Source organism: Chionomys nivalis, chromosome 22, assembly GCF_950005125.1.
Source record: "Chionomys nivalis chromosome 22, mChiNiv1.1, whole genome shotgun sequence".
Classification (NCBI taxonomy): Eukaryota; Metazoa; Chordata; class Mammalia; order Rodentia; family Cricetidae; genus Chionomys; species Chionomys nivalis.
The window spans coordinates 3,951,765-3,976,228 of record NC_080107.1 but is presented as its reverse complement, the minus strand read 5'-3'; the positions used below and the strand labels follow the sequence as shown (position 1 = coordinate 3,976,228).

At 43.2% G+C, this 24,464-nt stretch overlaps 1 protein-coding gene across 1 annotated transcript in view; it reads right to left on the bottom strand.

Annotated features, from left to right (window-relative positions):
- Window positions 1-1,133: 1,133 nt before the first annotated feature.
- Frzb (frizzled related protein) overlaps window positions 1,134-24,464 on the bottom strand; it is a 33,055-nt gene continuing 9,724 nt past the window's right edge. Inside the window, exons 3-6 of the mRNA XM_057755320.1 lie at window positions 11,921-11,986; window positions 7,054-7,258; window positions 6,638-6,701; window positions 1,134-2,597 (exon numbers count right to left, since the gene is read on the bottom strand). Of these exons, the coding sequence (XP_057611303.1) occupies window positions 2,487-2,597; window positions 6,638-6,701; window positions 7,054-7,258; window positions 11,921-11,986 (446 nt within the window). The 3' untranslated portion in view covers window positions 1,134-2,486. The remainder of the gene's footprint in view (window positions 2,598-6,637; window positions 6,702-7,053; window positions 7,259-11,920; window positions 11,987-24,464) is intronic.

Genomic DNA, 24,464 nt, shown 5'->3' with positions numbered 1-24,464 from the left:
GAACATGTATACATAATAAATAAATCTCTTTAAAAAAGAAAAAAGAAAGAAACCTACTGTCGTGACAGAGCCATCCTCTGACTGTCGTGACACAGTCGTGCCGTCCTCTGAGATGTCTGCACTGTTAGTGAAGGTGCAGCTAACACACCGGAAAACGGCACAGGCTTCGCTCATGGTGCTGCCACATTGAAAGTGTTCACAGAAATGACAAGTCTCATACAGACAAACAAGACCAGACATCACTAGTACAGAGGACTAAGATGGAGGAAAGGTAGCAAGAACACTTAATCTGAGAGATTATTCCCTTTTGTCTATAAATGCGATTGTACATGAATTATAAATCTATTATAGGTGAGAGCCCTACACTGAAAACCGTTGCTTTCCTACCTATGCACCTAAACAATATACCTTCGGGTTTTTCATTTATATCGAACTATTTCATCACTGGCTGGGGATGTATCTTGGTGTTGGAAAACCTATCTTGCATTCCTAGGGTCTGGTTCCATCTTCAGGACCATAAGAAAAGTAAATAACAGAACAGTAAAATTTTCATCACATAAAATATCTTCAACTATGCCCTGGAAACACTGATAGCATGTTAGGAACTCCAGATACCAGATCCTTCAGGTCTTCAGTAGCCAAGTCTGCCCTTTCCCAAGAAAACCAGAAAGGATGGGTGCATTCAGCCTGGGAACCCAAAGCCAAGACAGATACCCTAGGAGAGACTGGAGGCCAGCATCCCTAGCTCAGCACTTCGCCCCTACTTAATGACACAAAATTCTCCTCAAAGGGATGATGACAGCACACAGGAAGAGAGATCCCTGCCCCAGCATCAGAGACTACACAACAAGGTACTTGAAAGCAACCATATGGTAGAGCCAAACCTGGGCTGTCCTCCTACAGGCAAACATAGACTCTGCTTCTGAATTTGGGGAAAATTTTGGTGTTTAGGGTCTACTCGAAAGCAAGAATGCTTTTGTGCAACTAAAAGAATTCAGATGAGTTATCAATTACCAACATGGGAAACTTCCATTCAGAATGAATTTTATCCTTGCACGGTTGTTCTTACAGAAGGAAACACATATCATTGCTTCATACATGTTTTATTTTCAGCACACCATAGCTTAGGAATCCAGATCTACTACTATCACATGTGTAAACTGCAGGAAATGAGACGTTCCAGTGATTGACACATGCTCGAAAGATCCCCGCTGCAGGAAAGAAGGAGCAACATCACAGCTTTCCCATGTTCTCTCGGGGGCTCACTGCAGCTTGAATAATAAAAGCATTTTGTTGTCGTTGTCTAAAACTCAGAAGAATCCCTCTCCTGACAGCGTGCTTCCTTTTATTAGACAGTCTGACCGAGCTTTCCACAGTACAAATACAAATGCAATGCCTAGGCCAATGGGCCGGCCCACAGTCTAGTCTGACTTGGGTGTGTAAAGCTGTAGACCCACCCCCACACAAACACAGACGTACACACACCACAGAAACAAAACCACAAGCCCAAAGGAAAAAAATAAAAACAAGTTTGCACACTTCACTGCCCTGTATGTAACGACAATGATTTACAAAGCCACATACGTCTTTAAAATAAGACCTGGGTGCACACGCATGCTACTTTAATGGTGTCTTTTTCTGGACAATACAGCAAGCCAAATTCATTATGAATGGAAGTGGGGAGACATCTAACAGTGGGCTTTATTTAGAAGGGAACAGAGCTATGGTGATAATGGCGGGTGTCTAGCTATAAGTCTTTCTCTAATGCCCATTAATATAGTTATGCACAAACCAAACACATCGCCAAAAGAGAGAACACCGCTGTTAATGGCTCAAGGGCTACTGGTTCCAGAATGCTTCTTAGACAGGCAAAATAGTCTTCCCTTGGCTCCTGACACTCTTTGTTTTGCTTCATGCCAATCTTGAGAACTATTCATGCTGGGTGTCATTTCCTCATAAATGCTTCCTGGTGCTGTGCTGTCTGCATGTGCAGGATTTAATTTCCAGCTGCCATGCTACCTTTAATAAACATCTAGGACTCCTATAGCATGAGGGAAATGCCCAACAGGCATACAAAAACAAGGCTGGGCGTGCACCAGCAGGGCCGGTCTTATAGCAATGTCTGGCTTTCGATATTGCCACAAATCTCTCATTACATCCAATATTGCATTCTCGATCTGGATACAGAACACGAAACCGATGCCTGGGGACTGGTACAAAGACCTTAGCATCAGCATGCCTAATTTACTATTACTGTCGAGAAAGAACAGTTTCCCCGTGATTAGTAAAATGGAATATTTGACAGATCTAAGTGTCTAACCCAGGCCATTAAGAAGCAGAGAGGATGCAGAAGTAACGTCAGTCGCCACACGGTATCTGTAGTAAACAATACGTCAATGAGTGCAATCGTGCAGTTTTCCCTTGCTAGGTCCAGCAATGCAAGTCTTAGCAGGGAGTCCATGGTGTGGCCTTTTGCATTTCAGGACTTAGCTGCGTGCTGGCCGGGGGTGCGAATTCCTCCCAGACTTCTGACTCTGAGTGGAATCACCAGCATCCGTCTTACCCAGGCCGAGATGACGGAGTTTCATATCCCAGCGCTGTGAAACAGAAAAAGACAAAACGGTCACGCGCACATAGCACAAAGGGGATCGTTTCTAGGATGTTTGCAGCTCAGGGAGATTGCAAAGCCAGGTCTCTAAACTGTTTTACCACTTTTCCAAAAGTGTAAAAATCTCCATCCCACGACAACAATGGGACCAACACTGCATAAGCTCAACACTCTGAGCTCAAAAGACACGACAAGACCCTCTCATCTAAAGACATCCAGCAATGCCATCATACCAAAACTTGGAATCAAATCCCATGTCTGTGAATGATGCAAATGTCAGCACCATCTGTACTTTCCAAATTTATATTCGAGTAGTTTTAAGTTGATAATTTTGAAAGGGTGGGAGGGGGGCTATTTTTCATCCTCTTAAGACCAAAGCAATATAACCCTTTTGGTGGGGAGGGGGACTCAAGAGAGGATTTCACTGTGTAACAGCCCTAGCTGTCCTGGAACTAGTTCTGTAGACCAGGCTGGCCTCTGCCTCTGCCTCCCCAGTAGTGGGATTAAAGGTGTGCACCACCACCGCCCAGCGCAACATAAGCTTTTAAAAGCTAGTTAAGTGTTTGGGGAGACGGCACAAGTGTAACATCCTACTGTTTGGTACCCAGACTCTGGGGAAAAGCCAAATGGAAGGTGCAAGTCTATCATCTCAGCGCTGAGGGAACGGTGAGGGCAGGGGGCAGAGATGGGTCACAGTCAGTGCCTCTAGCTTAACCAATTGATCAGCTTCCTGAACAAGGAAGGTAGAGAGCCACTGACAGTGACCCCTCGCCTCCATCTGCACATGCATGGACAAGTGCACATACACGAACATCTACACACACACAAAGTGAACCGATTTGAATAGTGGAGACATGAGGAGTCACCAGAATAGTGTCCTAATACTAACCATTACAGCAAAGCCCCAAGACCCACCTCTGCCTCGCTTTAACAATGCCCGTGTTGTAGGTTTCTGTTTGTTTGTTTGTTGTTATTGTTGTATGCATTGGCTTTAATAAGAAAAGCCATATTTACTTGTATCTCTTATGAACAATGTCAATAGTGTTTGCTTATGATATAAGGGATTGGGAGGAGGTTACATTTTGAAAGTATGGGAAGTGGTAAGAACAGCTGTGCTTGACAAACTTCAGTGAACATCGAGATCAGCAGAGGATCCCACTAGGAACAGCTTCCTGTCCGGCAGCTCTGAAATGGGACCCCTGGGCTGTGGGTTCAGTGACCTCACTTTAAGAAGCAAGAAGCTAATGCTTGATGACCTGGGTTCTCATGCTAAAATACTGCTTACCATGCAGACCTTTTAAACTTACTCAATGGCATTCTTATCATTTCTATATTGAGATTAATAACATTAATGATAGGATTATTCTGAAGACTGAATTATGTACAAAGTGAATGGCAAACAGTATGTTAGCTATTGGTATTTTCTATTAAATTATATCTTCTTCTTGGCTGAATTTATTCCACAATATTGTTGCTTTCCTATTTAAAAAATAATCTGATCCTTAACTATCGCCAAGGTATCTTGGAAATAGCCAAGATTCAATTCAAGTATCTTGATTTGAATGACTGACTGTCGTGGAACTTAGGCAAACAATCATGTATACGGGAGAATGGTGATAAGTCTTTTTAAATGGCCTTCTTCTCAAAGAAAAATCAGCTGTAAAGAGCAACTCTGATCGGACTACAAAAAAAAGTCCTCCATAAAAGTCTTTTTAACATTCCTGAGTTAACTGGAAACCTATAATAAGAATCCTAATAATTCTAGCCAGAAGAGTTTTTCCTGCACCAAACTTCTGACTCAGAGCAGAAACATGAATTAAAAATTGGCCCACTGGGTCTGGAGAGATGGCTCAGTGGTTAAGAACGCTTGCTAATCTTGCAGAGGACCGGGGGTTCCCAGCACCCAAGAGACAGCTCACAAGCATCTGTAATTCCAGTCCCAGGGAATCCCACACCCTCTTCTGACTTCGTGGGCACCAGGAACTCATGCGTATATATACACACAAACACTCAGACATACAAATAAGAATTTAAAAAATCTTTAAAAACAAAAACAAAAACAGGGAAGAGAACTAGGTGTTTGTAATATGCATTACTATAATAATGGATTGTATTATACATTACAATAATAATATATACTATAATAATGGTTTGTACTATACATTACAATAATAATGCATGCTATAATGGATTGTATTATACATTACTATAATAACACATGATATAATAATGGTTTGTATTATACATTACAATAATACAAACACCAGTGCAGGAGAACTAAAGAGAGTTTGAGGGCAACCTGCACTACACTGCAAGTACCAGTCCAGCCTGTGTTACATCACACGTACCAGTCCAGCCTGTGCTAAATTCAAAGTACCAATCCACCTAAGGCTATATAGCAAGACATGGTCTCAAAAAAAAAAAAAATACCAAACAAACAAACAAAAAACCTTGTTCAAGTTACTGGTTTATTGTCTCCCAGAGGTGTGTGAATCTCAGTCTGGAACATCCAAAACTGTGCCCTGTAGGGAGCGAGGGAAAGTCAAACTACCATGCTACGAATCAGGACGAGCCATGCATCCCAGGGAAACATAACCAGCCAGGCTTGTTCCGCTTGCCAGCAGGGATGCTGACGGTCTTCCAGCTGGTACAGGAATTTAGGACAAATGCTTGTTTTGCGCTAGGAAGCAGAAAACAGACTTGAAAGCATGAGAAGAGACCCCGGTATTGGGAAGCAGAGCCATTTCTCCACTAACAACTAAAACCGGGCTCACTGACCAGAGATGAAAGCAGAGAACGCTGGCGGTCGGCATTTGAAACGCACCGCGCTTCTGAAAGGCGGAGGGCGAAAGGATCTTGGTAGTGATCGTCCCTAGCTATGAAGTCGCGCCCTCCACATTTTTGTAGGTCACCTCAACGCACATGTGTCCGCCGTGCTGAGTGCCAGATGTGTAAGATCAACTGCCTAGGGGTGTTTAGCTTTCCTTGTAAATCCTTCCCAAGCCTTCCAAGAGAAGAGGATGTATTACGCTTGGTGCGATTCCCACCCCCACCCCAGGACACATCCTAGGAGTCTTCAGCATTTCCCTCATTCCTTCTCCGCTTTGAAAAAGATGTACTAGTTCAATAATAAAAAATGAAAACCTTTTTAAATAAGTAATTCACTACTTGATTTATATATATATTCTAGGATCTTAATATGAAATACGAAAGCCACATTGCAGTCCTCAGGACTTAATTTGGCCGGATTCCCCTCTTCACTGATGACCATGGAAGCGACTTGTTCATAGGAACTGATGTCTGTACATTACTCATTGTGGTAGTTTTTTCATTTATCATTGATTTTTTTTTCCCTTCCCGGAGAACAATTTGTTTAGAAACAATAAAGTTTTTTTATTCCCTACTCTCACAAGTGGAGACCAACACAACACCTGTCCTGACCAAAGATTCTAAAATAAAGCTTCTGGATAGAATTCTTGGAAAAGCATGTTTTCCTCCTCCTTTTTCCCACCCAAAATGAAGTGTTATGTTAACATTAGAACAGTCCTTTGGGACTTCCGCTGAACATGGAGATGGACGTGATACCCTACCGATGGCAGACTAATTAAATTGTCAGGAGGCTGCCATTCCCATGACAGGGTGAAACCAGCCCGTGCTGACTGGCTAGCTACAGCAGTCTCACGAGGAGGGCGGGCAACCGCAGCCAGAGCTTTGATGCACATACAGCGAATTCAATCCTTCAATGAATAGACACTAAAGACAATTTCAGTTCCTAGAATATTCAATGTATGTGTATATGTCTATGCATATGTGTCTGAATATCAGGTCTTAATATTCTCATGAAGTTGAGGGCAACTATTTAATTTATATGAGAGATGGTTTTCTCTGGACTATATTGGCAAGCAGAACTATTTTTTTCTGGGACTGTGGACTGAAACTTGGAGTGTGCTTGCTACGTAAGCATTCTGCCACAGAGCCAAGTCCCCAGCCCCAGTGCGTTACCACATGAAATATAAAATCTAACCTTACCTTGACTTTCGTACCCAGCCGGTCCCTCCACTTCTCAGCTATAGAGCCTTCCACCAAGAGTAACCTGCGATTTGAAAATCAAATGACCACTTTTGAATAACCAAAGTATGTTATTGAAAAAGTCAAGGAATTGGTGGCAAGAAAGACTAAATATGTTTCTTCTAGAATAGAGAGGTCAAAGAGTTGAAAAGAGTCATGGACCTCTTTTAGAAATAAATGAAGCTACGATCCCTTTTTCCAGAAAAATTCATACCCACAAATTATGCTTACATCCTTTCTATCCAATATATAAAATTAAAAATATAGCTACAGTGCCCAAGGAAGTAGAGAAGACAAGAATGTCACAGCAAGATGTGTAAAGAGAAACGTAATGCCTGGGAAGTAAAGGCACGACCCTGAACTCTTAGGGTGACTACCTGGAGCGTTCCTCATCTTCATAGCCCATGATGACATATTCCTCGTTAACATGAAGTGGGGGGCACAGGCAGCCAGAGGTGGTGTAGAGATTCACGGTATCCCTGGGGATGTTCACCAGAGACGCCTTTAGGATCTCTTTCACCTCCACGACGGCGGTCACATCGTGGCACCTCGTCTTTACCTCTTTGACTTTAGCCCGGATGACTGGATAAAAGAAAGGGAATCCGATTTCTATGATGACCCAAAGTAGGCACGCCATTGCAAAAGAGCCAAGAGAATTCTTTCTAGCCAACTCATTTCAAGTTCATACTCAGTGGTTAGGAGAACCAATGAAATTAAATACGTATAAGTATCTGCATCTGCCTACACTGGTGTTTATAAATGCATGCGTGTGTGTACAAGTGTTTGATTTTCAAAAACCCACTTAGCTAATCAGAGTTGATTGAGTAGTCTGTTATAATTTCCCTCCAAAGTCTCACTTGGGATGTATGAATGTGCATGTGTGCAGCACCAATTGCTGCCAAGAGGAATTGGCTCACACTGATTCCACCCTGTGGAAAGGCCTGGACTCCACTCTCTACTTTGTTTCTTCCCTGGATTGATTTTTAGGGTTACGACGCAGTCCTGTTCGGTAGTGTTCGGTAGTGTTCGGTTGTGTTCGGTAGTGCTCGGTAGTGTTCGCGCAAACAGGTTCTTTAATCCCATTTTCATCTCAGCTCACCACGCAGACATCGGCACGGCCCTTCATGTCACTACCATGTTTTCTATGTCTTTTAGGTGGACTGAACTTTCTTCGTGAACGAAAGTCGTCTACCAGACCTTGTCTCCTCCATCAGCGACTCTGCCACTCCATGTCCCTGCCGTGTCATGGAGAACCTTCCATCTTGCGAGTAGCCTCCGTCTCCTCTCGCGATGCAAGTACTACGCTAGCTCTTGCTCTCCTACAGGACCCAGCTTCCCTTCTCAGTCCAAAGACAAATCGGCCTCCACTGCAAATCACACTCTATGGCCGGGAATCTACAGAGTACGCGTCTTCTGCTTTCCCTTTGGAAGAGCCATATTGTGGAGATCTCTTCTTCTGATACATAAGCATTTTTACAGCAAAGTTTTTTTTTGTTTTGTTTTGTTTTGTTTTTTAAGAAAATGTGGCCAGGCGGTGGTGGCACATGCCTTTAATCCCAGCACTCGGGAGGTAGAGGCAGGCGGATCTCTGTGAGTTCGAGGCCAGCCTGGTCTACAAGAGCTAGTTTCAGGACAGGAACCAAACGCTACAGAGAAACCCTGTCTCGAAAAATCAAAAAAAAAAAAAAAAAAAATGTGAAGATGTCAACAGCCATTGCTCAGGAAGCCTTAATTAGTACAATGTCCGTAGAAGAAACACAATATATCCTAGTGAATCCACTTTGGGAAGGCTTTCTTGGTAGGTAGGCATGCACAGACTCTCCCAGGTATTTTAGGTGTTTGGGTCTATACAAGATTGAAAAATCCCTCCATGAAAACCTAAAACAAGCTGGCAACTCATTTTTCCACCTATGTTCCAACTTGATCCTAGGAACTTAATGGCCTACCATTAAGTCATGCACAGGACAGAGATTCACTTTCCACAACTTGTAAATCTTTAGGATAAAGCCTTATTTTTGTTTCATGACTAGTTCAGTCTTCCGAGTCTCCATTTCTTCCAGGGCAAGAACGAGAGCTTGTGGCAGACCAAGCCGAACTGCCCAGCTGGCCCTGCCTGGCCTGTTTGGCAAGGGGAGTCCCTTTCTCCGCCTGTCCTCTGGGCCCTCTGTTTTGACAAGAGACGACGAGTTCTGAAGGCCAGCTAGCAGCCGTGTTTGTGTGAGTCCTGACTGAAATGAATGTACTCCACAGTACCCAGCCATCAATAGCGCTGGGTGCGCTGTGCAAATGTTCTCGACCTAATGATTTATTTACCCAGGGCGCCCGCTGTTTCCATTAGAAATTTTTAGCACATGCACCTACTCCAAAGAAAACACCTCTCCACAACACCTACTTTATCCAAGGAATTTGGGTAAAACTCACAACGTTTTACTGAATTTGTCAAGAATGAGGCAGCGGTTTTATAGGAACTGCCAATTGTTCCTACCTGTACTTTGTTTTCTCAGGAGATACATGCAAGTACCTCAAGTGAAAGTCAGGATACTAAAAAAATATTTCCGTTCCATGGTTTACCTTCTAGCCTGTTTTGCCTTAAGAATCTGTAAGTTCCAAACAAAAGCTAACCTTTGACTCATGGGTGGCCTGGTTAGTATCTGACTATGAAAAAAGAATATTTTCCCTCCTTTTAACCCCCAGTTGTGACTGTTGAAACCTAGCTTGACCTTGGGCTTGCAGTACAGGTGAAACTGGCCTTGAACTCTTGGTCCTCTAGGCTTTACTACCGTGTTGGGACAGACTATGGGTGTAAGCCACCATACAAGGCTCCTCCTTTTTATCAGTTGTGATTCACAGCCGATCTTATATCACAATACTCACTCAGCTACCTTCTCTAAGATCTTTTTAGTGATTGGTAGTGATTAGTGTTTGAACTTCTAATGATAAGAGTACCACCAGCTACTGCGTTCACAGGGAAGCTGGAGAACATTGGAAGTAGAATGTGAATACACATAGAAACGACTCATCTCTCTGGGTGGTGGTGGTGCACGCCTTTAATCCCAGCACTTGGGAGGCAGAGGCAGGCGGATCTCTGTAAGTTCGAGACCAGCCTGGTCTACAAGAGTTAGTTCCAGGATAGGCTCCAAAACCACAGAGAAACCCTGTCTCGAAAAAGCAAAAAAAGAGAAAGAAACGACTCATCTCTTGGGATGGATTCTCTGTTGCTGGTGTTTTTTAAAGTGTGTGTGTGTGTGTGTGTGTGTGTGTGTGTGTGTGTGTGCTGTTGTTGTTTTAATGCGTGTGTGTTGTTGCTGCAACTGCTGCCTGCTTGTTTGTTGATGGACTCTCACGTACCCCAGGCTGGCCTCCAACTTGCTACGTAAGAGAGGTTGACATTGAACTACACAACCAGTTTCAAGTGGGACTAATGATCTCACCCAGGGTTCCATGCATGTCCAGCAAGCACTTCCCCAACACTGCTAGGCCCTGGTACAAAATTGTTTTTATTTTTTATCATAATTGTATTTAAAAGTTCCCATGGCCTTTATGAATCTTTAAAAGGCCGGCTTTCTGAAAGCGAAGGCCTTCTTTCCCCTGCAGTCACATCAGCTTGCACAAGAGGAGGGGTCTTCAGATAAAAGGTCCAGCATTTGATTCTTAGACAACTAAACCTTTAGCCCTGGGATGTCTGTCCCTCCCTGGTCTGTCCATCCTCACTAACCAAGAGTGGCTAAGATTCTGCTGAAGATAAGCGGTCAGCTGGGCCAGGTAGCACATGCCCACAACTCTAACTCCAGAAGGCTAAGATTATAGGTTCAGAGGCAGCCTGGGCTACAGAGCAAATTCAAGGCTAGCCTTTAAAGCACAGAGTCTAAAAATAAATAACGTACAAGCAAAAGATAAAAACTTATTCCACTGAAGAGAAACTTGGGAAAGAAGTTGCATTCAAATTCACCCACCCCCAGGAGTTTCTTTCCTTACAATCCTTAAACAATATTACTGTCATGGTTTTTTAAATTTCTCTCCTTCTAAGTCCCCAAACTGCAGAAGTTGAAATAAATCTCTCCATGCTCTATATCCTCTAAAATAAGGCATATGAAGACTACATTCTTATTTTAATAACACATTTCTCTTAGGAGGACTCTGCAACCCATGTCTACTCATTAACTCAAGATCAGAGAGTGGCCTGACCCTGTCAGTCTCATCCACAGGCTGAGCATCCCTACTGCCAAATCCAGTACAATTTTATAAACAGAAAATTCCACACCTGACTTCCTGAGACAGGTCCCAGTCAAACTGAAGATGCCCCTATAATCACCTTCAGGAAATATTGTCTATGAAATACACATTTCATGCTTAAACTTCAGTCCTATTCCAAAGATTATTGCATATCCACAAGCATTCCAAAATACAAAATACAAGTCTGAAATCCTAAACACTTCTGGTCCCAAGAATTTTGGATAAGGAATATTCAACCTCTGTTCAAAAGCGATTCTAGGAGCAGTCTGTGGACTGCAGTAACACAAAGCAGAACTGTACCAGATGAGGACTCTGGTGACTGCCTCTCTGAAACACGAGAGTGATTTTTATTGACATGAGAGTGATGTTTGTTGGAGGCCAACAATATCCAAAATATGTTATGTATAATGTAAGAAGGGGCAGCTTTGGCTTGAAAACCACTCATAAAACCAGGATAAGAAGACTGTTCATGAACTGTTGGGAAACTAAATGAGATAGTATGTGGAAAGCACCTAAAAGAGTCCCTGGTATAGATAGCTTCCTCCCCTTCTGTCCGCCAGCTCTGTTTGTACAGGTGGCTCTTCAATTAGCATTTACCTTATCTCAATGCTAGTTTGGCTAAGTAAAACAGCAAACCGTGCCCTTAGATGGATGTCAAGAACCAGTAAGTATGGCTTTCCAGTGTCCTTCATCACTCCAGGGGAGCTCAGCTGCAACCCAGGTACCGACCCAGAGATGAGAACTTCTTTGAAACTGATCTCTGGGTACTCAATACTTTGATTTAAAAAAAAAAAAAATGCTTGATAAGCCCATCAGGCATTTGACATGAACGCTGCCACCATGATAACATTTTAATCAGCTGAAGCCAAGGACACCCTTGCTAGCGTCCTCCCTGGTCTTTAAGTCTTACGCTTAAACTACCCGTTTAAGAGCACGCAAGCATGTACATATAACACACACACAGGTTTCCCGACACAAGAGTCTGGGAGCGGACTGTGAAGGTATCCTTACCGTAGTTGTAGTTGTTCCGGAAATAGGTCTTCTGTGTAGCTCTGACAGGCTTACATTTGCAGCGCTCTGGAAAAAAGGCAACTGTAAGTGACTTTTCTATTTTAGCCGTCTCTGTTTACCCGCGCGCTTTAAGGAAGACCGCGTGAACCTGGCGGTGAGATGCTGCTGCAGTCCTGCATCTGATGGTTTTCTTCTGAATCAGCTTGCTGTCCCTCTGTCTACACAGCCTGTTACTCAGTGGCAAGAGGTTCTCACGTTCCCAACCTCTTCCATCTAATCCCAGTACCGCTGCTGGCCATCCTGCTTGAGCTAATAGGGAGCCCAGATTCGCAGACCCCAGGCTGAGAGGTGTACTCGGTACTTTTCAGAAGATTGATGGTAAGGTCACTGTAAGGCAATCTTCTCTCATGCGGAGATAGCTAGTGTGGCCCCATGGAAGACCTCTTGGTGTGTGTATGCTTTTACTGACTGCATGGCATCCTCCACATATTAGATCCTGGATCAGAAAGCTACTCAAGATAAACAAAAATTGCTATGAGACAGAGAGTCCCTTCCATGGGTAAAGAGCTTCCATCCCATGCAATGGTATTTCTGTGCCTGTTGGAGAGACTATACATCTTTTGAAAGTATAAATTCTATATATTAAAAATATCGGCTAAAGTCAGCACTGAAATAATATGCAGATAAGGAACATGATACAGACTGAGCAGGTTGCATTTCTATACTTAGGGATGCATGTATGTGTGTGAGACATGTATGTTATACATGTCATATATATGACAGCAATTAACAAAAGAGGCCATGAATTTGAGAAAGAGGAAATATAAGTGGTGGTTGGAGGGGGAAAAGAGAACGGGAAGTGATGAAATTATATTCTAATTTTAAAAAATAAAAATCATTAATAGAAAAAATAAATCATAAAAGATAGCTGTGAGTAGTGACCTGAACCCATTTTACCTAGTAGATATGTATGTCATAAAATCTCTGATGATCTCAAAATTTTCAACTGTAGATAATTTTACATCTTCAAGAGCATATTTTTACAACTGTTTGGGAAAAATTACACGACCAAAGTGACCTTCACTGAGAAACTGGAGTTGGGGATGTAGCTCAGTTATAATGTATATGCTTATATTGATGAGGCCATGAGTTCTATCCATAGTAACACACACACACACACGTTCACCCACTGTAAGCACGGTGAGTAGTCAGTAAAGTCAACACAAAGAGAATGTAACACACAATTTTCTTGGAAGGTATTTGATTATGGGTAAAAGTTACCTCAAGTTAGTTCCCCGGAGACAGATCCACTGAAAATTAAACAGTGGGAATTTCCCACACAGTGACACAGAGCACACAAAGCAGAGAAAGGAAGCTAACTTTCCTTTAGTTCTGTTAAAGTGTTTTGTGTTAGTATGGGAACCAATAAAAAGCAGATTCTCGTGTTGAATCTTTATTATATTTATTATTTTATGTGCCTGGCTATTTTGCTTAAATGTCTGTCTGTCTGTCTGTACACCATGCGTGTGCATTTTCTTTGGAGGCATTAGATCTTCTGGAACTGAAGTTACAAATGCTTGTGAGTTGCCACGTGGGTGTAGGGAATCAAACCTGGGTCCTCTAGAAAAATCAGTCAGTACTAAGTGTTGGGCCATCTCTGTAGCTCCCTTTCTTGAATGTTTAATTACACATTTATTTATTTTATACACAGTATGTGTGTGTATGTGTGGGTTGGGGGATATACAGGGCACAGTGCGAGGGGAGGTAACAGGAAACTTGCAGGAGTCAGTTCTCTCTATCATGTGGGTCCTGGAGATTGGATTCAAGTCATCCGGCTTGGCAGCCCGTGCCTTTACCTGAGAGGCCATCCTGCCAGTCCCTTGTCTATTCCAATCAAAATTAATTTTTCTTTAGTTGAGCCTGTATATTAGCAGCAACAGTCCCGAGGCCTGATGGACCCGACCTGCCAGCTTTCATGTTCAGAAGTATGCAGACTACTGGGTCAGTCCGTCACAGAAGTAACTGTTCCTGCCGTGGTGTAATGGGAATATCTCAGAGCTACAAGGGCCCGCCTTTGTTCTGCAAAAGGATTTCTGAAGACTTCTGCAGGAGCTCAGTCTGGTAAACAGTGGATAGCATCAGTGTTTGTGGCCACTTTGAAGACGACCACTCTAGGGGTAACAAGATGACTTGAACCCAGAAAAAGTTAGAAGGAGAGAACCAACCCCCAAAGGCTGTCCTGTGACCCCACTCACACACATCGCATAATGCACGCACACACACTGACAGCAATATGATTTTATTTTCTTTCTTTTTTTTTTCTTTTTGGTTTTTCAAGACAGGGTTTCTCTGTGTAACAGCCCTGGCTGACCTGGAACTCGTTCTGTTGACCAGGCTGGCCTTGAACTCACAGAGATTTCCCCTGCCTCTGATTCTCAAGTGCTGTGATTGAAGGCATGCACCACCATACCCAGCTAACAATATAATTTTATAAAGAGAACTACTTCAAAAATAATATTCCTATTTCTAAATGTCTATATCCCCTTTCAAAGAAAATGTAAAGTTACTGTGGTCGTTTGAATGTGTTTGGCTCCCAGAATCTCACAGGAAGCATGGGAAGTGGCACTATTAGGAAGTGTGGCCTCCTTAGAGGAACTATGGTCTTGCTGAAGGAGGCTGAATGACTCACATCTTAAATCCAGACCCTGAGGCTGGAGGGCACACCTTTAATCTGGGTCACACCTTCTGTTGGAAGTCTGTCTCAGCTGGGGTGGGCTTTGACACCTTTTCTAAGCTTCCCTCAGTGTGACAGTCGGTTGATTTCCTGTTACCCACAAGATGTAGCACTCTCAGCTCCAGCACAGCCTTTGCCTGTAAGCCGCCATGCTCCCCACCGTGATGGACTGAACCTCTGAACTGCCAGCAAGCCACTCTTACAAGAGCTGCTGGGGACACAGTGCCTCCCTCCTCACAGCAATAGTGAATCCTTACTGAGACACTTACCTAGATCTTACCTTGTTAGCTATTTGATTTTGTACTGAGATTTGTACTCTTTCCCATTTTTACAAAGGTCTCCTAAAAATGAACATTATTTCTGAAGAAATAAATGCTATAGCTTTAATTTACAAGTTATCCCCATAAAGATATAGGTTAGCTATTTCTCTCCATAGAAATGCATATGTGTCAGCATCATGCCTGCAAGGATGAAGATTTTAGCTGATCACTAGAAAACTTACCAAGCTGTTATGGGCTCTGGGTTTGATCCTCAGCATTGCAAAAAAAAAAATAAATAAAGTAATACACATTGATAAATTAGCTATACGTTTCTAATCTTCAGAAACTGTCTGTTTTAATTTAAAAAGTTTAGTTAAAAATATATATCAACTGTAACTATATTGATGCTAATTTGATATTGTTACCGATATAACTTTGCTTGAAGCATAAACAAAGGTATTACATCAAACTTCGCAGGCAGAGATTCTTTTTAATTGTATTATAAAGTGATTTAGGAATATTTCAAGAAGGCCTTTACATAGTGGTATGTATTCCTTCTACACAGACTATTCCCTAAGAGCAAACGAGCAAATATGTTCTTGGGGACCAGGGACTGTTTCTCTGCATTGTACTCATTAATCTCACTGGCCACCAAGGGAATATTGGTACACTACATAAAAATATGGCCCTTTACCTGTGTTGATATCCTTTGACCATGCTGCTGCAGAGGCCCATGTGAACCGGGTGTTGAATCGTATGTTGGACCACGTGTTGAGGTGTGAAGGCCACGCAGAGAAAACCCCAGCCCCTCACCCAGCACAGGAGAGCTGACTCTGCCCCTTATAGGAGAGCACATGGGAAAGCTGGTCTCACCCCTCACCACAGGCATGGGTAAGCTGGCTCTGGCCCTCTCCTGAGGCGGATGGTCCCAGTGACCAGGTCAGATCAGCTCAGCTACCACCCAGGCACACGTCCAAGGCTTTGGGTGGGCACTCCCCAACCTCTACCCCATCAATGACCTGCTAGAGTGTGTGAAGGGACTGGCCCTGTAGAACCATGGTCCCTGGATCTTCATGACTCAGGGCAACAGAAAGATAACCGAGAGGAGATTCGGTGAGGGACCAGTGTAGATGATGTGCCAGACCAGAGGCCTTGAACCTGACCAACAACTCATTACATTACACAATGGACATTTGCAAGTAGAGCTGTTTGGACAAAAGTGTGTACTCCATGGTACATAGCCACTCCCAGTGCCAACAAGACAGATGAAGAGGGGATAGAGAGGCAGGAAAAATGGAACAGCAAAGTAGGGGTTTTCATTTACTTTTCAAGTTTGTTGTTGTTGTTGTATGTTGCTTAACTAATATTCTTATTTGTATATTTTACTTGTTTTTATTTTTATCTTACATTTATCACTTCTCTTTTAGTTTTCTTTGTGGGGGACACTACAAGGGAGTGTCAGATTTGTGGGATACAGAGGGAGTGGGAGACGAGTGGACTTGGGTGCGGGATGTGAAATGGTGTTTGATTTCCCGAGGCTTGAACTTTTTATTGAGCCAAGAGAACTACCATTATTGCTGGTGGAACTGGTAGCATTCTCCCCTTCCCGTTTCCTGGTCAGACAAGGACTCTTAAGTTTTAGCTCCATGATGGCAAACTAAAATATATTACTCAAATTTGCATAAAAACATTATATATTAAGAATAAAATCTTATAAAGGAATTAGAGGCTGCCTTGGTGGTTTATTTTCGGGGAACTTTTAATTAAAGGGGTCGATTTTTTAATGGAGTGATGAGATTAAATGTGGGCAGTTTTGATGTTAGATCATTCCCCTCAAAGTCTAGAATTGAACATAATTCCCTGGGCTGTGGGGCAGAGAGCAGCAATCATCTCCTGAGTGGCGGTGACCAGGACTCCACCTTGGGCTACACTTTACGCTATCTCGCTTTCCACTCAGTTCTTCCAGCCACTCTGCTGGAAATATTGTTTATTATGCTAATAGAAACAAGAGTTTATCACCCTCAAACAAACGAGAGAAGCTAACATGCCCAGCGCCCCACCAAACCAGACCTGCAGGGCTACAGCTTAGTGACCAAGCCTGAAATCTGTCCCAGCACTGAGATGCCCCAAGTTACTCCACAGTATTGGAGCTCATTCACAACCTACGGTCTCTGCAGTGAGACTTCGGAGACTTTCTGAGAAGCAAAAGCCACTGGGGCTTCTACACCTAGGTTTGCTCATGATAACAGCCTCGTTTATTAGAAACAAGTAGAATATTATTTTTATACAGGTTTGGAAGGTTGAAACAATTCTAAAGGCCTTATATAATTATAAAATTTGTATTGCCTGGGTTTTGCTGTTTAATACAACCTGGTCTGAGATGAAGCCTAAGTGTGAGACACGGTTCCAACTAGTGCTGACCTTTGTTTGAACTGATTTTGATCTCTCTCACAGCTGTAAGACTATAATTAACCTCACCGGATATCAACAGCCCATAAGCCAATTCTAACTTTGGAAGACTCAGTAGATATTCTTTTGATTTTTCTAAGAAAATATCACCAGTCTATACTTAGGAGTTATGGCCAAAAGGTAAGGGTTAGGAGAAAATACAATTCTGTGTAATTACATTTCCTTTGCTCTCTCCTGACTGACCATTCGGATGAGATCAGAGTGCGGCTTAATTTGTGCCAAAAGTGCACATCTGACCCAAGCTCCACTTGTCCCCTTCCTTAGGAGACAGCCATGGCAAGCTTTTAAGAGACACAAAATAAATTCATACAATGCGAAGATTTATACCCTCAACTCTGACCCTGACGTATTTTCCACTGCCAACTAGCAGTGCATAAACCCGCCCTTTAGTTGTTTTAGACATCTGTTACTATACACCACACCATGCTTGTGCCTTCCTGCTGCAGAAAAGGTAGTGTCCTCTCCTTCACAACCTGGGACAGGCAAGTGTCTCTAAACACGAGGTGGGGAAAGGAAGGAGAACGTTTATCGAAGCCTTCCAGTCGCTGGTGCGTTCGTGTCTTTGCTGGGCTAATATTTACTTGCCGTGTGCCACCTTCTAGGCCCTGTCCCAGGACTGCAGGATGTCTGATGGACAACAAAGCCAGTGCAGAGGGCACAACATAAGGACACCCAGATAACCTGCAACTGTGTGTGCGCGCGCGCGTTACGGAAAAGCAGCATATTATGTACGTGCGATGCATCTAAGTACTGTGGCTGACACAGTCCTCTGTGGAAATGGTCTTCAAATCCACATCAAGAGCATTAGGATCACTCAGTCAAGAACTACTTCTTGCTAACTTCATTTAGAGAGAGAGAGACAGAAAAGCACACAAAGGAGACCAAGGAGAAGCATCCAGAAACATGGGAGGAAACAGAAGGGCATGGAGTCACCAGGGCTGGAAAAACGGGAAATTCTAAGGGGGAAGAAGGGTGATCTCTGTGTCAAACAAGCCTCAAAGCCGAAGTTAGTTGAGAAATAAAAGGGTCCATTGAATTTAATTGGCAAGAAGATGACAGAGCCCTGAAAAAAACCAGGAGAATGGGGCTTTGAAAGCCAGGACACTTATCCACTGCACAGAAGATAAGGACAGAGGGTAGATGTTGACAGGAAGATGAATTTGTCAGCGGGAGGATGAGAGCCCTTTCTCTCATAGCTTTTACTCTCCGGTTGGCGGATGGAGTGATGGTGTCAGATGTGAGGCATGAGGATAAGGGACACAGCTGTCGATGTCTCCAGAAAGAAGAAAAAGACTGATGCTTCAAACGAAAGGACAAACTGTGCAGGGAAAACCGCCGCACAAACTGCTTCTCCAGTGAGGCTTCTCTCCTGAAGTGTGTCAGTCACACATTTCAGGCATTCGCTCCATCGACTCTTGTTGAGGAGTTACCACAAAAAGAGAAAAAGGGAATTAAAAATATTTTCAAGAAAACCACATATTCCCGTAGACAATACAATCTCACATAAAGGAAGAAGTCAGAGGCTGGACAGAGGGTAAACAGCAGTGGATGGGCAGGCCGTCTTAAAGAAGTAAGGAAAGTAAGCTACAGTTCAGAATGAATCATTTGGAAGGAAGAGCAGAAGTAGCCAAAGTGTGGGATGCTCGAAATGGAGATTATGAAGCCAGCGCCATTGCTACATGGCAAAGTAGAGCCTGCCCAAGGAAGAGAATGGCTGCGGCAGAACGGGGTGGCAGGTGAGGAGAAGTTAGGACTTGGTCCATCTGCTAAATCAAAAATCAGCTAAACAACAACAGGGCAGATGCCAGGCTTGTTCCAGAAACTTCTGAAAGGGAACGGCCTACAGACAATGTGCACTTCAAAAGCTTTGTTCCACTACCCTTCCAGAAACAGGAGACGGGAAAACATCCGGAGAGTCCACCCCTAGGGCCAAGCACACTCCCTCACCCTGATAGTAAAGTCATCGGAAGGATACCTGATGGGAAATCTCTAGTCTTATTGTTCCTGGGGTGTTAAAAACAAAGGCCCTCGGAATCCTAGTTGTCTGATCTCAGGGGTAAAATGGGAAGTGGGAGGAGGGAGGAGGGGAGGGCAGCCTAAGAACAACTCCTGCAGAATCAGAAATCAATAACTCCCTTGATCTGGGAACAATATTTAAAGGGCTAGACAGAAGTTTCTAATTTTACTAGTGTTTCAGCCATTTGAAGGTGCATCACCATACACTGAGAACAACTCGACACAGCCAAGTAGATAAATCTCGGGAGCAAAAGCTCCCAGTGACAGAGAATGCACTGTAGGGTTGATCTAGCTGCACAAGCGGAAGAAGATGTAACGGCACTGATCTATAGTCATGAAAATTAGGACCCTGCTGCTGTAGGCTGGGAAATCTCTAAGGAGGACAAAAATCCTCATCATCCTTGTGTTAGTGATGGCTGCACAGGTGCAGACATTGTCAAAACTCGGGGCAGCCATCACTTGATACTCGTCCGTTTTGTGCTAAACTAAACTTTAGTCAAATCCCATTGACCTAAAAGTCACAAGACCAAGACATTCCCTTCACTTCTCCATAAAATGAAGTGACCTGGCAGCTTTCATCAGATATTTAAAATAATATTTATTTTCTGAATATTTGCATAAGGCAGACTCTGTGTGTGTGTGTGTGTGTGTGTGTGAGAGAGAGAGAGAGAGAGAGAGAGAGAGAGAGAGAGAGAGAGAGAGAATAGGAAGAGAGAGAGAGAAAGGGAAGAGATAGATAGATAGATAGATAGATAGATAGATAGATAGATAGAGATTTTATTTTGGATTAGAAAAAAATACGATGAAGTTGACTGGTGAACCTAGGTAGCAGAAAAAAGTTTTGAAAACCAAAAGTAGCATGGGCTCAACTCAGCTAATAAAAACAAACCTCAAATTTTGTAATAAAGGTCTCAATTCATAATGATTTGTGCTTTGCAAAAGGAAATTGCTTAAGATTGCAAAGACTAACATTGCATCACCAAGAAGAGGAAATTCCATTTGTTTCTTCCAGATTAGATTTTCAGAAATATTTAAATAAATTGCTTTCCAGAATGTTTTGGGGTCTAAGAGTCATTCGAATTGTCTAAAATATGAGCCAATGCAATTCTGTTTTCCCTTAAGTGTCTTGGGATTCCCTTAAAGTCAAAAAACAAAGGGGCAAAACGGGCCCCACCACCATTGCAATGTCACATACAGAAAGGACGAGAAGGAAGGAGAAATGCCGGGCTGTCGCCTGCCTTATCTCCAGAGATGCCCTTGGTGCACAAGAGGTCTGGGGGAACCACTTTCCATTACGCTTTGAAGAATGGGAGGATGGATGGACTAAACCAACTCTGAAACTCCCACGCTGGGAGCCTAGGAAGGACTGACATCCTCATTCGAGGTGGAAAATTTCAATTAAGAGATCATTTTTGTTGCTAAGTGCATTCTATTTGAAATGTCAATAGGATAGGGAGATAAGAAATAGAAATATGCTATTCTTCCTGAGAGACTGGGCAGAAGCACGGCCAAAGACGTGAGGAAGAAGCTCTGTGAGCCCATGAATTCTACCCGGAATGAACCCTTATGCAGAGGGAGGACAAGAGGCCCGAGCACGGGAGCCTGGGGACAGGAGCACTAAGACAATGCTGCTAACATTTCAGGGCAGACAATGTGAAAGAACGAGAATGGGTTTGAAGTGGCGATTTCCATGTGGTGGACGGCTTGGGGGAAGACCTTCTGGTCGTTGGAAAGTGCAGGGCAATCACAAAAGGTACCATTTACCAGTTGCAGAATATTATTTTAAGGGATGTTGTTTTTGTTTAGGCTGCATTTGTTTAACTCTGTGAAGCTGTGATTCCTTGCCTGTCTAAAACACCTGATGATCTAATAAAGATCTGAACGGCCAATAGCAAGGCAGGAGAGAAGATAGGCGGGGCCAACCAGCGGAGAGAATAAATAAAGGAGAACTCAAGAAGAGAAGGAGTAAGAGAAGAAGGAGAGGAGGGCCTGGGAGTAGCTACAGTCATGGAGTAAGAGGGAAGCTAAGATATACAGAAGAAAAGGAAAAAGGTTGTTGGGATAATTTAAGTTAAGAAAAGCTGGCAAGCAACAATAAGCCAAGCTAAGAACGGCTATAAATTAGTAAGAATAAAGCCCTGTGGGATTGGGAGCTGGGTGGTGGGCCCCCAAAGAGTAAAGAGTAAAAACCAACCACCAACATTTACCCATGCTAGTTTCCCCAGCTGGCCTGGCTAAGCCAGCCTAGGCAGTCAGCAGAACTTCACAGAAAGGAGAGCAGGAGTCAGTGCACTCTGATGTCCATCTCCAGAGAGCCCAGTGAAGTCATTTGGTCATGCACATACAACGATACATCAGAATTTATCAACTACTGCTTTCCTGGGAATGTTTGTGTCTTTTTTAATATTAATGCCCCTACATTACTTGTCATTACACATAGAAAACGAGAATTATTTTTGGTTTATTTAAAGGTTAACATCCTGGCGTGCGATTGTAGTTTAGTTGTTGGAGTGCTTGCTAGCATGTCCGAAGCCTGGGTACCTCTTCCACGCTTAAAACAAAGTGTGGTGGCGCCAACTGTAACCCCAGTGCTTGGGGGGTGGAGGCAGGAGGATCATATGTTCGTGCTCACCTTCAGCTGCTTAGGGAGTTCGAGGCCAGACTAGGTTACATAGACCATTCCTCAAAAACAACAGAAAACAGAACAAAACAAGAAACAAAATACAAACAAAAACCATACCCTTTTCTTGAATAAATTAAACATTCCTCTTAATTTTCCATGTTGATTTGACAAAGTGATTCAGCGGAAGGGACCTGAATTGTTTTCCACATCCCGCCCAAGATAAATACAGAACATGTATTTCTTTTATGATAGTAGATTTATAACAGTAAAATACGTTCACAAATTGGAAGCTGTTCAGAGTCATAATCTCCAAAGAAAACAAGGGAAAAATGTTAAGTGTTAAGGCACTTAGACTAATTAGTGAGAAATAACGTCTTTCCCAAATTCCAGACACAGACAGCTTGACATTTTGGAGAGGGGTCCTGACGTGGGTTATAATAGTTCCGTGCCTTCCTCATTTCCTGTTTTAGCATTGAGCCTTTTCAGCTGCTGCCTTTCTGAGTGTGAACAAACTGCATTTACTTTTGAAAACATGTGATTAAGTCAATTCTCCCCTCCCCTTATTCCCTCCCTCCTCCCCACCTCACCCCCTCCCCCACCTCAACACCCCCCAAACAACATATACTCTGGCTCCCCTGTTGTTTTCCTTGCCCCCATTATACTGGGAAACATTCTGGGAAAGGGGACAGAAAACACCCATCCCAAGAACACTGCCTCTGTAGTTTTCCAGGTAGATCTGTTTTTGTTACATTGTTGCTATTATTGCTGTTTGTGGGCTGTTTGTTTGTTTGGGTTTTGTTGTTGTTGCTTTTATTTTTGAGACAGAGTTTCTCTGTGTAGCCCTGGCTGTCCTGGAACTCACTCTGTAGACCAAGCTGGCCTTGAAATCACAGGTCTGCCTGTCTCTGCCTCCTGAGTGCTGAGATTAAAAGGCATGCGCCACCACCACCCAGCAAAGTTTTCATTTTCAGAAATTCTAAATAATTTTTGAAATTAAAGGCATCCACCACCACAGCCTGCTCCAAGTGGATCCAGCTTTGTATGTTATTGATGTCTTTGCTCATGAACACATTGAAGCTCTAACCATGACTTTCAGACAAATTGACGGCACACACACACACACACACACACACACACACACACACACGGCAGGACTACCTGACCAATTGTGTTACTAAACGAATGGGTGTTTTAGTTTCTTTTACACAGATACAACAGAACAAGTGATGTTCAGAGTCACGTGGCACCAAAAATGTCTGACTGCTCCTATGTAACAGGAAATGCTCCTCGTGGTATCACCACAACTTAAGCACCCAGGATGGGCACCCCCTGGAAAGCAGCCCGCGCGCCCATGGAGCATCTGCAGCCTAGCTGCCTAAAGCAGCATGCAGACCAGCCTTGTCATGGAATCTGCTGTGGGTATGGATGGGGTACTCTTCAGCACCTTAGTCCCCGTGTCAGGATCAGGGTGAGGGTGAGGGACTGGGAGATGAAGTAAAGCATGGAAAACCAGTAATGGCCATTGAAATGAGCACACAGTACTAATCAGAGAAATGGCTGCCTGCCCCATCTATACTCTCCCATCCCCCCCCACCCCTGCATCATATTAAAATGAAGTTTTCATTTTCAAAAATTCTAAATAGTTCTAAATAGGTTACTTTTCCATAAGGTGAATGGTGGGTGGGGGCTACATTTGCTGAACAGGACCTGAGATCAAATACCTGCCAACCTGAGGAGAAATCTCCATGGATGTCACCAAGGAGTGAACATCTGTACTTCAAACCCTACTCGTGAACTGACACAAGGTACCTGACAAAATATAGCATGCTGACCAACATCAGTGAAAACTACCAGAAAAAAAAAAAAAAAAAAAAACAACTATGTAGCAACTCTGTAGCCTTCAGACATAGTAGCAAAAACCCAGTAACGCTAGAAGAATTATGCCTGGTGTGTTTAGTGGTGGAGAGTGTGAGCAATTAAACTGAAAACTATTGTGCTCATCACAAAGAAAGGCGCTGGGCAACAAAAGGCAGGCTTTATTCACACAACATTCAAGGCCAGGCAAAATTTAACGGCTGTACTAGAGTGCTGACTAGCAGCTGCCGTGGTAAAGCAACGTGACTCAGAAGCTTCTAGAACACTTCTGGTGTGTGGTCTTTACAAGACAGTGCCTACAAAAATACACTGACTTATTTGGTTTATTTGTACTTTTTTTTTGCACTTTATTAGAAGGTTTATTGTGTGGTAAGATGAAATAATTAACCCCATTCTCTCTCTCTCTCTCAACAAATGAACCCCGAGTAGCATGCATGAATAACGGGAATGCTCAAACAACAGCAGCAGAAAGCTCAGGAAGGAAACCGGGCCCATCAGATGACGGTGCGTTATCTGCCAATCTGTTTCCGTATAACCTTCAATCTGGAAGTGGGCATTGTAGATCTG